This window comes from Anguilla rostrata, chromosome 6 (assembly GCF_018555375.3).
Source record: "Anguilla rostrata isolate EN2019 chromosome 6, ASM1855537v3, whole genome shotgun sequence".
Taxonomy (NCBI): Eukaryota; Metazoa; Chordata; class Actinopteri; order Anguilliformes; family Anguillidae; genus Anguilla; species Anguilla rostrata.
In genome coordinates this window covers 4,592,354-4,607,728 of record NC_057938.1, presented here as the reverse complement: position 1 = coordinate 4,607,728, position 15,375 = coordinate 4,592,354, and the positions used below count along the sequence as shown (strand labels likewise).

General features: G+C 45.1%; 1 protein-coding gene across 2 annotated transcripts in view; it reads left to right on the top strand.

Annotated features, from left to right (window-relative positions):
* The first annotated feature begins 7,790 nt into the window (after nt 1-7,790).
* pappa2 (pappalysin 2) overlaps nt 7,791-15,375 on the top strand; it is an 80,202-nt gene continuing 72,617 nt past the window's right edge. Inside the window, exons 1-2 of one of the 2 annotated variants that reach the window (XM_064341662.1) lie at nt 7,791-8,166; nt 8,521-10,708. In XM_064341662.1, the coding sequence (XP_064197732.1) occupies nt 9,739-10,708 (970 nt within the window). In that variant the 5' untranslated portion in view covers nt 7,791-8,166; nt 8,521-9,738. Of the gene's footprint in view, nt 10,709-15,375 lie in introns of both variants that reach the window. The other variant, XM_064341661.1, reaches the window with a different exon arrangement.

The following is a 15,375-nucleotide window of genomic DNA, read 5'->3' as shown; positions in this document are numbered from 1 at the left end:
ACGCAGCTTGATGTTCAGCCCCATTTATCCAGCTGGATATCAACTGGAGCAGAGCAGGATAAAGTACCTTGTTCAAGGGTAGTAGTGTCCCCACCTGGGAATCGAACCTACAACCTTGGGGGTTGCAAGCTACACTGCTGCCCTAACCTAAACCCTCACCCCTCACTGCCCCCCACCCCCCCCCCTTAAACTCCGGGAGCCTATTTCCCACCAGGGAGACGAGCGCGTGCCTCTCGCTTCCCGCTCTCCTACGCGCGCGGCGGGCTCTGAGTGCGTCTCTAAATTATACATGAGAACACCGAAGCTCCTGAATCATTTATCCGCCCCGCCGCAAATGCACAGAAAGCCGCCCGGGCCAAGGCACGGGTTAGCGCTCTTACACTGAGCGCGCTCCAGCACCGAGCGTACGAGCGGGCCGGCCGGGTTCGGACCGGCTCAGAGGCCCGCCTCCACCCGGGGGCCAGCGGTCCCCCCCCCCCCCCCCCACCCCCACCCCCCGCAAAACGCAACCTCACGACAAGACGCACCCGGGGAACGGTGCGTCGGACGTCCGTAACTCGGTTGTCTGTGGCGGACCTCTCGGGAATTTGACAGTTGTTGGCCGATCGGGTGATTTATAAAATCAGAGCTTCTAATTTTGCTGTATTGTTTTTTTTTTTATTATGGCTTTTTTTCCTCCTGCTGTGCACTTGGATCAATTTAGGAATCTGATTGGTGAAGGACGGACGTTGCTCCCTTGGACAATGACAATAAACGGCCACCTTGAGAATGAAAGGTACTGCTGTTTTAATGGCGTGTCCCATTTCCTTCTTTCCCCTTAAATTAGCATTTGAAATGGAGGAGGAGGCCTGGTCTCAGACAGCAACACATTTCTAGTAAATGAATATTTTACTCCCCGTTTGAACCAAACAGTTGGTCCCTTTTTTTTCGCCAAACATACGAAAACATGTTTCAGGAATGCTGGAAGTCGACCAGCAATGACTAACATCAAGTGACTCCAATTTTCATGTACTCTTTCAAGGGAAGCAAATATGAAAATCCCTGAACAGCGAGCAAAATAGAGACGAAGGGCGCACAGCAAGTCTAAAACAGAACAATTCAGTCATGCTAGGGTTTGCAGAAATGTATTTATAGTAGATGATCTGGTATGCAGCATGTGCGTGTGAACATGCCAATATTACATGGATTTATTTGGTATGGTTCATTTCAAAACCAGCTACTGGTGCAATTAAGGTAACATCACAAAAGGATGCATGCAATACCACTGCCTTTACAGGGATTCTACCCAAATTTCAGATTCTGAATCTTTGACCACTACCCCATATGGCTACTAATACAATGATGTACCATATACATCCACATACACGCATAAACATGCTTTTTCTCTATCGCGCAGACACACACACACACAGATGCACAGACACAAACACATTTGCGCACACACACACACACACACATACACACACACACACACACACAAATACACACACACACAGACGCACACACATATAGCCACAGGCGTATGGTAATTCCCCCACAGTGAGACATAGAGGGTAAACGGGAAAATTACAGCGTAATCCCTGTGGAGTTATTACCATCACGGCTAATAGATAAGCTTCAGCCCAAGCCATAAAGAACAGGGAGGTCTCCAGAGGCTTCGCATCATTAAAAAACAGGACCGTAAGAGGGTCAGTCTGCTTCCCTCTCGGAAATGTCTGGCTAGCATGAACCCCCCAACCCCTCCACACACACACCCGCCCCCCCCCCCCCCACCACCCCCCTACCCACACCCACACTCACACCCACTCCAGCACTGTCTTCTGTGGCTAGTTTGACTTATATACATTTATCACACACACAAACTCTCACACACAGACACAAACACACACTCATTCTCTTTCTGTCTCTCACACACACACAGACACACACACACACACTCACACACACACACACACAAACACACACTCACTCTCTTTCTCTCTCTCTCACACACACACACTCACTCACACACACACACAGAGACACAAACACACACTCACTCTCTTCTCATTCATCAAGTTATGGCAGGTAAGCACTACATGCCAAAGCATCACTCACATACAATTAACCGGCAATACTTTAACTACTGACAAAAATAAAATCCAACAATCACGAAATAATTCTACATCTAGAACTAACCATACAAAATTCATGAACTATATATCTCTTTCTGATGTTACTCCCTGTCCCTCAGTTGGGCAATGCAATGATGGCGCCAAATCTACACATTCCTTCTTCTCCCAAAATGGCAGCTTCTCTGTCACTCTCTTCTCTCTCTCACACACACACACACACTCACACACACAGACACACCCCACAAACCACACCACTCACTCACACACACACACACACACACACACACACACACACACACCCGCGTGGTCAGCGTTTGGCTCGTGTGCATTTGTTCTTCGGGCAGCAGTTTGGGCTGACCTCGGCCGGTCGGAGCTAGCAGCACATTAGCGCGGCCGGACCGGAAGGACACCTGCACCGCTGGCTGGAGTCTGTTCAGAAGCAAAGCTTTTAGAGGAGAGGGGCGGGCTCCTGTCCTCCTCTCCACCCGCAGTTATTCATTTGATGTGATATCTATCGAGGTGATCAGCATTAGTGTTGATATACGGGCTACGCTAAGCTATCGGGAGGGGTGTCTAGGAGAGACGCGGGGGGAGAGATGGGGCACCCCCGCCCAGCTGTGGGCTCTACCGTCCCCTTTTAAAAACACTGCTTCTTGAAAAGGGTGTTTTCTTTTTTTTTTTCCCTATTCCCTCTATCCCCCTTCCCCCTTCCCCCTTCCCTCCCCTCAGCACATCAGGTTGGATTTTCCCCACTTCGTTTCTGGCCACTCAGATTTGGAGGATTGGGGTTGGGGGGTGGGGGGGTGGAGTGTCTCAGATAGAGGATAATCTCTCAGAGGTCCCTAGCAGTGGGGGCAGGGTGGGGGGGGGGTGTAGGGGCGGGCCGAGGAGCAGCCATTCAGTTTTTTTTTTTTGTTTTTTTTTTACACAGTTGCAGCTGGATCTCAAAGCACTTTGATAAAAGCGGAATGTTTTGTAGGCCGATCTCCAGGCTGGTAGCGGAATTCTCACCTCCCGCTGTTCGGAAACCTTGCTACCCCCTTCCTGGGCCCCCACCATTACCGCCGGTCCCACAGAGTTGAGCTGCCTGCAAAAAAAAAAAAAAAATTATAAAAATTATTTTTTTAAACGTGGTCAGTGGACGAGAAAAAAATCGAATGCTCCAAAAAATAAATAAAACATAAATCCGAGAGTTGCAATTTAAGTCTCCTCTAAATTACCGGAATACATGCACTGTAATTTTGTTAATATAAAAAAAAAACATTTGTTTGCCAACTCTGTTACAAAAGGAAGTGCAGCGAATAGAAAGAGCGTGCACCTGCTCAGTCGAGGCCAACCAGACACAATCTGCAAATGGCTATTTTTTTAAGTCTGCTGACAGGAGTGGGAGGGCACTGCGGAATGGACAACTCATGTTTGCTTTTAACAAGAAGAGAGAAGAGATCTGAGAATGTGTAGTACTGTACAACATATCCGGGACCAGTATGATGACTGTGGGTGACCTACTTAATTGAAATCTCACGTCATGAGCTACGTTCAATGCTTCAGTCATTAAATCTAACCTTATTGCGATGGTACCCACTCTGTCAATAACAGCCATTATTCTAGTTATTGTGGTCTATTCTTTCTCAAAAATACTTGAATGCTTTGCTGTGCAGCGCTTTCATTGGGGGTGTCCATTACAACAAGGCAATTTTAGTGTCATCATACAGTCTCAGTATCTATTGTGTGACATTACTAGCCCACAGCTAGCATTTCTGTTGGTAATGAAGTCATGTGACACTCTGGCTCCGCCCCTTCAGCGCTTCCCTCCCGGTCCGAAGCCGTACCAAAGGTGACACGTCTCTCTGCGATTGGAGCAGGGGCACGCAGGTGCCAAGCCCCCAAGTTGGCAGGACCAATAGGCTGACGTGTGTAGGGGGGGGAGGGCGGGGTCGCAAGCCAAGACGTACAGCTCATCAGCCTCTCCCAGAGGCATGAGGAATGGTTTATATACGCCCTTCCGTCCGCCTGTCCCGGTGAAAAATCACCAGCTTTGAAGCCGGAGGAGACCCGATGGAATTCCCACTTTGCCCGCGTCTAACCAGTTCCGTCTCCATCCTCGCAAACACGCCCCCAGGTTTCTGTTACCAGCGGAGTTAAAATCAACATTAAAGGGGGCTGATAAATCCAATCAGTTTTATGATTCTGTCACTTTGGAGACTTTAAGCTACTCTGAGAAGCCAAAAACAAATAAATAAATAAATACATAATAAGGAAAAAACGTCCATTTCTTTCCAGGAATGAATGAAATTCAGTGCATCTTGAGCCAGTTCTTTGCTTTTCACGCACCTTGGCTGAGCTGTGAAATGCCACCAGAACAGGTGGGTGCAGAGGAGGGGCTCTGGGTGCTGGGGCACCTGCCCCTTCTGCCTCCAAGCGCTCAACGTGCCCCTTAGATTTGATTTTAATAATTAATATTTATGCATTATTTTTGTCGCTGTCATTCGTTGTCATTGATTCATTTTGATGAACTATATTCTGTGAAATAACTGGGTGTTTTCTCCATGTGTGCCCATTTCTCACTTTGAGCACCTAGTGCTGCTCGTCAAAAGGTCTCGACACGGCCCCGCACCAGAATATTATGGACTCTATTTGGCCCCCGTCAATTATTCGGATTTTATGTGACTGGTTAAGAATGAAACCCAGTGAGACAGAAGCAGGTGAATGAGATTCCGTCGCTAACACTGATCATGCTATCGTTATTTTGTTGTGTTATTCTAAATAATGTACTGGTAACTAGCAACTAGAAATTCTGTGATGGTGCTTTCTTACGCTTACCCTCAACACACACATTTGCATCTACAGTATATCTATACTATTTTTTCCCCCCCCCTATGGTCACATCAAAGACCAAAGTTTTGAAAATATCATTTAAAGCTAAAGATAAGCATGAACACCTCACCTCATACAGACGTAATGCATTACATTACATTACATTACATTCATTTGGCAGACGCTTTTATCCAAAGCGACGTACAAAAAGTGCAGTTGTGCAACACAACTGTCTTGTAAATCCAGGCGTATACCACTGCAATTTATAATCTGTGCTTCCTTTTCTGAGAGACAAAGATAAAAGATGAAGCAATCCTGGTATTACCCAGGAGAATGAGATAAACTGATCTGGCTAAGGTGATATGACCATTCATCAGGCAAATACTTACCTCTTCCATTGCATGATAAGTGCTATATAAATAGCAGTAAGCAATAAGCAAAAACATTGTTATTTCTAGACTGTGAATTTTTTTTAAAGAAGTTTTTTAAAGAGTTTTATAGGACTGATGTCATCACTGAGGGATATTCATATGAATTGGTTTATTTTTTTGACATTAATATGTTGTTTAGAAGGTATTTGTTATTTGTATTGTGATTTATAACTACAGAGAATACCATGAAAAACTGTGATATGATTAGGTTTAATCATTTTTACACGATTTATCAGTTCCATTTATGTTCATTTTTTTACGTTTTTTTTTAGAGTTCAGCAGAAACACAAGTGACTCTCTGGGTGCCTTAATGAATGGAATCACGTTAGCAATTAAAGGTGGGTTGATATTTGAATATTAAGATCTCTTTCGAAAGGTCTGTACTCTCTGTTTTGTGAAGGACAGGACATCTGTGTTTTATTATTGTTATTTAAACAATCACAATCTGCTCGAAGATCGCTAAGATTTGTCCATGTCCAAGACTTCCGCACAAATTGAGAGGCATTACTGTCAGTCTCCTAATTGACTCTGTTTTTAAAAGCTCTCCTTTACAGAAAGAAAAACATCATATTAGCCGGTAAGGCCGACTACCCTGCTTATGTAAAAGGTTTTACATTTAAGCCATTTATGAGATTACTGCAGTCCTGCACTTTGTCTAATATGCAGTTCATACATGATCATTAGCTCCATACAGCACATCTGTTTCATCTGCCTCTAATCCCTGCAGCAAACTAACAATGGCTGAACCCAGATCATTAAATATGAATTGCTCCACAAGCTTTCAACGATATGGTAAAAGCACTGGGTTATTTCGTACAGCTTTTAATAGTTGATTAGGCTTTTCATTTCACGGTAACATAATGGTAATAAATAAATACATGTGCCCTTTGCTACAGCGTGTTTTCTAAACATTGAGCATACGAGGAACATATTTTTCCGAACAACACATTTCAGTACTTTTAGCAGAGCCTCTGAACATCTGACAACATACAGGAGCTTCAGAAACCTTCTGTAGTCTTTATTCTTTTATATGTCATTCTCTAACACCCTTAGTGCAAGGTGTAACGTCTGTGATGTTTTAACGCTTGCCTGCTTGACTTACATCTCATAACATTCAATTAGCTATTCTGCTCTGCCTCGTGCACATTATTAACAACCTGAATGATGCAGCTCATCCATATATACCACATGTATAACATACTATACCATGTCTTCTGTTCTACACCAACCAACCATTCCTAGAACATAATACTGTTGACTGTGATACCAGGCACTTTCCCTTTGACATGAAACAGGCTTCTGGGTTAAACGCTGAGGTGTGCGCTTCTAGTTGAAGTGTTCAATTTAATATTATTTTCCTCTAAATATCTTGCTATACACATTTCAAACTTTCCTTAAGATTCATTTATAAATTTATTTCATACACAGAATATTATCATATGCTAAAATACTTATTCTAAACGTCACTCCCCGTGCTTACCCAAGCTTGCTGAACAAGCCATTTGACACAGAATACTGTATTTGGATGCTGTAATTTTGTACGGTAAATATTGTACATTGTAGCCTACACTCAAAAGGCTTCATGAAATGTCAGCAGAGTTTCTCCAGAACTACAATTGCAGAGCACTCACTAAATATGATAAAGAATAACTATTTCTGACCCCCTCCATTCCCGATGCCACCCCATCCCTATTCTTTCCTAGGCACAATGCCAGACAGACACTCACTTATGACGTGAGTGATAGGAAGGAAGTAATCTTCTATGGTTCGTCTAGTTCTGGACTGGAAAGGTATGCTCTAAGCGGAGGTATCCCTCTTTATTCAGACATATTTATATGCCTGTATACCTTTCAGGAAACATCTGCAAAAGACTGCATTCATGTTTAAGTGTTAAATAATACACGAGTTTCTGGCAAGGATCAGGTTTTCAGAACCAGACATGATTTGCGCTTGTATTTTCGTCGTGGGATCCACTTCCAGAACATTCATCGGAGTCAACGTAAAAAGCACCGTCACCTTGATTTAGCAAACAATGAGCTGTGGGCTGGTAATGTAAGCTATAGTGCAAATAGGTATGCAATTATTTTCGAGCTTTAGATTCATTAGGCTTCAATGTATCCGTTTTATTCACGAGGATTCAGAAAAGCAAACATTTCCCAAACTATGAATATATTTGTCAGTATGACCGTGACTGCTGAGATGAGTTTCTTTGTAACCTGTTTGCTTACATAAGCCGAAGCACTTTGCGCGGGAAGAGTGCTATTCTAATATGTAATGTCCCGGGAGTTTTTGTAGCTGCCAGGACAAAAAATAAAAATAAAAAAAAGAAGAGTATGCAATGTCTCTAAAAGAAATAATTATAAGATTAAATATTGGTATAGTACGGGGAGTTCTTATAAATTTATTTACGTTGACAGATGGTCTTTCAGCGAGCTATCGCTCTTCTTCGACACATGTAGAACAGATGTGTGTCGACCGAGAAGCAGGAACAGCGCCGAAGGTGCCGATAATATGCAGTAGAACAAACCGAGGGCGAATACAGAAGGCGAGGAAGGGGTAGCGGAGCAGGGGAGCCGAACGAGGTTCCCTTAATAACGTCTGTGCAGGGGTTGGGTTTGTGATGTCAGTGTGAGGGAAACAGATAAAACGTTTCAGCGCCTTAGTTTGATCTTCAAGAAAATCTAAGGAAGGGCAAAGCGCGAAAAGCAAGTTGGATAACGTTGCCATAAATACGAATAGTGTCAAACGGAAAGGCTCGGGAGTTATCGCAGTCTGAGGATGATCTGAATTATTAACTATTATCTGTTGTAAGTTCACAGAACCGGCATTCAAGTTATTTTATTCGATTTTCAACATAGCCTACCACGAAATGTTACATTGGGATACGAAGAGATCAATTTTTTGGACTTAAAAAAAATTATTCTAAATCAGGATACATTTTTAAAAGTATCATTTCTAGAGGTGGTAGTTTTTTATATTGTATTTTTATTATTTCACACCTGGACATGTATCAGCTCACTGACAATAAAACATTCGTTTTCCTGAAACTTTTAAAGTGCAATAATAAGATCTGAAGTAGGATATATCTCGTTATCACCTGTAAAAAGGAATATTGTAAATGATAATTGACTTCTGTTTGAATGTTTTCCCTACTTTTACAGCGGATGTACATGCATTGTGGATCAAGAAACAGTGAATGAGCGAGACCTTAAATAACCTCGAGCTAATGCGCTTTGGCGAACAACCCAGTGAGAGCATCATTTCTTACAACCATCTACGAATATCATTCATAACCTGGAGCGTTACAAGGATACCGAAAAGTTTTTTTTTTTAATCCCCACATAAAGCTACGGCTGCAATTTTGCGGTATTGATTTTGCTATAAAAGTCGTTTAAATACTTTAATGTATTCCAATGTGGGTGGGCAATGCATAGTTGTATTATTGATTGCTGTCATAAGTTAGTGGAGACAAGTGCTGTTTACATATTGGTCGAGTCGAACTGCAGCAGGTTTGCTTTGAGGTCCGCGAGGCGAATTGAGGTGATGCGCGCCCGGGAGGCTGTGATGATGAGACGCGCGCTGAAGTAGGCTTGCGTCTTCGCGAGGATTTCTTTTCTTTTGACCAGAGCAGACACAAAAAAGTACGGACAAGAATAACTACTAGGAGTGTTGAGAACCATTCGGTGAGACCCTATTAAAGAGGACATCAAGTTCGGTGGCTGCGCAAAAAAAGGTAACATCGTAAGGAGTATTCCCTCTCTCTCTCGCCCTCAGTGCAATGCCTGGTTTTATTTCGCAGTTCCTCGTAGTCCGGGAAGCTGAGACAAAAACAAGGTGCAAGTGCTGAAGTGTGCGCGCGACGAATCGTCTTGGTGTACAAAATCTAACTTCTGATAACAAAAAGTGTGAATAGCAATGGGAAGCCTAATATATTTTTCGATTTCAGCTTTTAATACAGTGGTCATTGGCTGCTTATTGACTTAACACTAAAGAAAGGATATGCTCAATTGAAACAGCGTTGATTTTCAGGAGAGAAATTAATTACTTTTTGTACAATAGGTAACATACTACTGGTAGTTTTTTTTCCTAACATTTAAAGACAACCTATCCGTTCATCAAAATTATTGAGATTCCCAAACACCCAAATGACGCGTAAAATGAAGACATAAGCAAAAATAAAGCAAACAATAAAAGACTACATCGATTGTATCGCGTTTTCCTAATCGCACAACCACAATGTGAAACATCAGGAACACCGAACTCATTCTATCTGATTTTGCTGCTATAGTGTATTCATTCGTCCCGGTCCGGGAGGGAGCGGGTTTCATAAGTGACGTAATTCTACACACAGCAATTTAATAAAGTTTACGGGAAATAAAATGATGTGTATTAGACTACTGGTTGTTGTCTTGGTAATAATGAACACATGGCTGCTAAACTCTGCTCAGTCAGATCATGTCCAAAGGTACAAACGGGCCCTGGCTCGGAAAGCAGACAGTATCCAAGCCTCTTTAGCGAATGAAAAGTGTAGGTCCGCTAGTTGGACCAGACAGGCTCGTTCGGTGGCTCGACAGCACCCCCTAGGGGCTGCTTCGAGGAGACACACGAGGCCGACGGATTTCAACCACGAAAGGTACGCTTGTCCTGGAGGGTGCATCTCAGACACCAAACACAGTGCCGATGCCCAGATACTGCAGAACGGGGCACATAGTCCTTGGAGCATCAGCAAGGCGAGATTCAATGGGGAGAGCCCTTGGGGTGATCCCGAAAAAAGCCGTTCGGAGACTCCGGGGGCGCCGGAGGCTGAACCGCCTCGTTTAAGCGAGGAGGCTCGCAAAGCGGGGGGAGAGGGGGGCTCAAGCGGAGACAAGACAGCGGAGACCAGCGACTCCCCCGAAAATGCGCACGCCACGCCGCAGCGCGGGGAAGGGTGGAGGCAGCAGCCGAAAAAAGACCGCCCGTCCAGCCGCTCCAGGACCCTGCGCAGCCTGGTGGAGGCTCTCGGGGAGGAGAAGCCGGAGGAGGAGGAGGAGGAGGAGGACGCCCCCGAGGACGCCGCGGGGGCGTCCCGCGGGAGCCACGAGGAGTCTCGGCCCGCGGACTACTCGGCCGAGAGCGAGGGGGACTACTCGGGGGAGCAGGAGGGGCTCGGCGGCCCCGCCAGGGAGCCGTGGGCTTCGGGGACCCGGGACGTCCCGCCTGAGTGGATGACCTCCATGTACTTTAGCGGGCAGAGGGAGCAGCTGAGAGCGTGGCCGGGGGGGGGCGCCGAGCTGCCCCGCGCCCAGTTCAGCGCCGAGCTGTGGGTCAAGCCGGAGGGCGGCCAGAGCAACCCGGCCATCATAGCGGGTGAGTGACCCCTAAACCGCCACCCCCTTCTCCGTTTATAGTGTTTTATTCTGTCTCTCTTCCACTCTCTCGCTCTCTCGCTCTCTCTCTCACACACACACACACACACGCCACGCATAAATGCATTCGTATATGCAGACGCACACCCATGCGTGCTAATGCGCTTTCTCACTTATTTTTTATCTCTTCCAAAACTTGGCGACACGTGGCTCGTGAATGAATCTGCTCTCAGCTTTTGGGTTTTGATCAGTCAGTTGAAGCAATCGTAGTTTCATATATTAAATAAAATATTCAATTAAAAATTAATATTATATGAAATATTAGTTATATATTGAATTATGTAATTTGTTGGAGATCTTTTGAGGTGGTTTCTCTGTTGCTTAAGCATTGTAAGAATCATATATAGTTGTATGAATGTGAAAAACCTCAATAATATTTTATCATATCACGTATTCGATTTCTTTTGGATAGCGTTTGCTTTTCGCCTTTTTTCCCGAGATCATCATGCTAACTGTTATCTGCTGGCTAGCTGTGCTGCAGTTTAATATCTCATTGGCTGGAAATATGATGACATCATCTTTCACCCTCCTGCAACCACTTTGCTGTTCTAGCTAGCATTCTGTCAGCTGCCATGGTGCTTAGTTAGCACTTTTTCATTAAATTAGTAGTAAAAATGCCACCTTTGAAGAGGGGAGGATCTGTCGCTGGTGAGATTGTCGTAGTTAAACAAAGGAAATGACTGTTAAAATGTGCTTCCTCTTTTTATATAAAGTATTTGGGACTTTACAATGCTTCTTGATGCTTGTTTTTTGTCTTCAGTGCACTTGTCACTGAAAGACCCTGCTGCGGTCTTGTTCATGCAACTTTAGGGATGAGATCTCTGTATCTCGTAACTCAAAGGAAGTCAGATACCGCCACGGTCTGCGCAGGCATAGCTTGACCAGATTCCCGGCTGAAAGCAGCACAAGAACATTGTAGGACGAAGCGTTTCCAGCTGGTTTCGCCGCTGGCTACCAAAGCCAACGTCCGCCAACGACGCTTATATAAAAGTCGGTCACGGTGTGAAATTCTCCCGAGGTGGATTTTTACGGCAGGATCTGTCCTGAAGGTGCTACACCTGCGGGGAGAAAGTCTTCGAAAGCAGCGGGAGGGATACCGCGGGGCGATAAACGTTTACGAGGCGCAAACGAGGAGGGGGCGAGAGGGCCGGGGTCGGGACGGAGCCGGGCGGTCGGCACCTGGATCCTCTCAGTTCCGCGCGCGGCGTTTTCGGACGTTCCGGGAGGGGCCTCGCCCTCGTCGTTCTCAGACAGAACCGAGGGGCTCCGATTCGCGGACGCGTTCGTGGCGGGAACGTCGCGGTTTGCGGCGCGACGTCAGTCTGGATGACGATGACGAGGAAGGCTTGTTCGTGTTCCTTCGGCTTGAAAGCACTGTCGTGGTGGTTTGCGGTTGGGGAAAAGCGCGTGGTGATGTTGCTCCAGGACCGGTGGTAGGGTTGACACAACTCTCTTAAAACAGATACACATAATGGGTCTTTCTATAACTCACCTCCAGGTCTAGTTGAGGACAACAAGTTTTGTGCTATTTTCAACATTGTCTGTGTTAAAATGTCTCCCTTTGTAATGTATAAATTATGCTATTTGTAACACAAACACGGTAATTTTGACAGAGAATGTGTTGAAAGTAATACAAAAGTAGAAGGACAAAAAGTGTGAAGGTGAAGGTTGACACAAGGGCATTACAAGATTTTTTTTGGGGGGGGGGGTGGGTGGTGTCGGTGAGGGGGTTGGAGAGAGTTGGGTTATTATCACAGATTCTTTTTCCCCATCTTGAGAAATTTACTATACCTGCTGCAGACAGATTCACTCAAGCAGCCTATGCACAGAATGAGCTAGCCAAAGTGATAATCGAGGGGACGGGATAATGCATAAATTCTTTAGAGCGCATGAATATATCACAGAGAGATCAGGCCGTTTCCAGCGGGAATGGAAGTGCCGCGGTTTTTACTATCTGAGCCGAGCTGTAAAATACTCAGCTCATAACCGACTGTTCCTGAGAAATACTATCTGAAAGATTTCAGTTTGATCCAATTTGGCACGGCATGCAGATCTGCTATGTCCAACTCCTCTCACTTTTCATTCATGATATATCATCGGCACAGTTAGGCCTTCTTAAAGCTGCAGGAGAACCATCACCAAGATGCGATGCACTAATATGCATATATTTACTACATGACATTATATTACTCTGTACTATATACCTCACCCTATTCTGCCCACATCTATTCGATCCAAATGTTTCTTTATCAGAGCGTTTGGAGTCTCTCAGGTCAGCAACACAACATACTGGGTGCACACACAGGTTTGAGGGAAAGAGATTTATTTTATGTGCCTGGGCTATTAAGGATAAGTATCTGTTTTAAATATTAGCCCAAATAGCGTGGACTGGATGGTTTCAACAGTTGAACAAATAAGTTTGAAATGATTGGGTATGGTTTGCAACTACTGTTCTAACAAGTTGCTGCTGTTCAAGCATTTTCTATACGTATGAAGTTTGATAAAAATTGGGAGAGTCACCTCATGTCTGGTGACAATTGAACTTAGCCTGGTTAGATTTTTTTTTTTTTTTTTAAAGCATCCATAACCGTTGGCAGTGGGAGTAAAGTGAAGCTTCAGGCTCCGAGCATGGCTCGTTTGCTTTTGTCTGCTGCGCGTTGTCATCGCAGCGCACGGCATCTATCATATCGCGTGCGGCGGATTCCCCGGGACGTCCTGTGGCTCAGGGCGGAAGCCGCTTTCAGAAAGGCACCTGCTCCTGCCGTCCCACTGACGGTTTCCATTGGCTCTTGGCGATCTCCTGCCGCTTGTAAAACTGGAAGATCAACACGACACTGCTGCAGCAAAACTGTCTCGACACGATGACTTACAGCTCGTAAATGGCAGCGGGGAAAATGGCCATAGCAGACCGCCCGGCTTGGCTCCCGGGTCGCTGCGAGAGAGGTCGCGCGCACGTGCGTGCGATTTCGACAGGAAGCTCGGCGAACCCGGTATTCTGCTCTGTTGTGTCCATCCGCTGGGCTCAGCCTGTGGTCGCAGCGTGAGATCGTACAGATTTAAGGGACCGTGCGATGGAATGTGGTTTTTTTTTATTTATTAAATTTTTTTTTACGGCCTACTTGGCAGGACCGAATCACAGAATACGAACTGCGGTCTCAGAAAACGTCTCGCCCCAGCGCATAAAAACTCGAGAAAAACATCCGACGACGTGTTTCGATGAGGAAAAAGGACGAAACCGCAAGGATTCGCCGAAGAGAAGTAGAGAAAGTAACAGCGTCGAGTTCCCAGAAGCACGTGATTTCTTGTCATCTGTGGAATTTCTTTAGAAATCCGAACTCTCTTCTTCTCAACCTACAGACCCATCGGCCTTTTATCACACTTAGGCAGAAGTGAGCTTTCACCGAAAAAAAAAAACAAAAACACATAGAATATGTCAGTACATAAATCCATATTAAAAAGTACCCAAGGTGATGGTACATCCTGACGACTGGCAATGGATTTGCACTTAAGGCTGTGTAACAATTAGCACTTTCTTGCACATAACAATGCTTCCTGCTATGCAAGCCAGAAATATCACTCTTTCATTTTGAATTATACATTTTGGGCGCAGTGACTCCTGTGGCGTTAACGACCCTCTAAAACCATAGCCTTGGATTATAATGAACAAACCTAATACAACGAACTGTAAGGAAAACCTTTTTTATTCTTTACTGATACAGTTTGACTCCGTGAATATGAAAGGCTTCAGTTGTATTCAGTTTTTAGATTAGATTCAATTCAGGCCATTGCCTTCTAAGACAACGAAATGCGTCCTCTGCATTTAACCCATCCTAATTACTTAGGAGCAGTGGGCAGCCACAGTGCGGCACCCGGGGACCAACTCCAGCCCCGAGGCCAGTGCCTTGGCCAAGGGCAGCGGCAGGAGTACACCCAGGGGCAATTTTAGACTCTCCAATTAACCTAACCTGCATGTCTTTGGACTGTGGGAGGAAACCCACACGGGACACGGGGAGAACACGCAAACATCCACACAGAAAGGCCCGGGCGGGGGGCTCGAACCCAGGACCTTCTTGCTGTGAGGCAACGATGCTACCCACTGTGCCACCGTGCCGCCCTGAGTCAACGTTAAGCATGAATGTAGGGCAATGTTGGCTGTTTCTTCTGATCAGCCAATGTACAGTATGGCTTTTCTCAGTACGTAATGAAGTAGATAAGCTCTATTTAATGTGGGAGAAGCATGATCTTTCTCAGTTAAGTGCAGAATCATCACTGGACATGTGTATTTAGGTGACTGGTACAGTTCTGATGTATGACTGGCACTGATTCCTTATCATTAAATCTATGCGCAACGCTTTAACTTTGAGTGACAAATTATGAGCAACAAAGTGAGTAAGAAATTGAATGCGTTTTCTCTTTTGGTAATGAACTTAACTACTTTTTTATGGGTGAAAATAGCATGGTTCCAAGAACGTTGCTGTTCAGATGAATCTGGTCATTGGCGGCACGGTGGTTAGCACTGTTGCCTCAGGAGAAGGAGGTTCCGGGTTTGAATCCATGGCCGGCCGGATCCTCTCTGTGTGGAGTATGCCGGTCCTCCCCGTGTTTGCG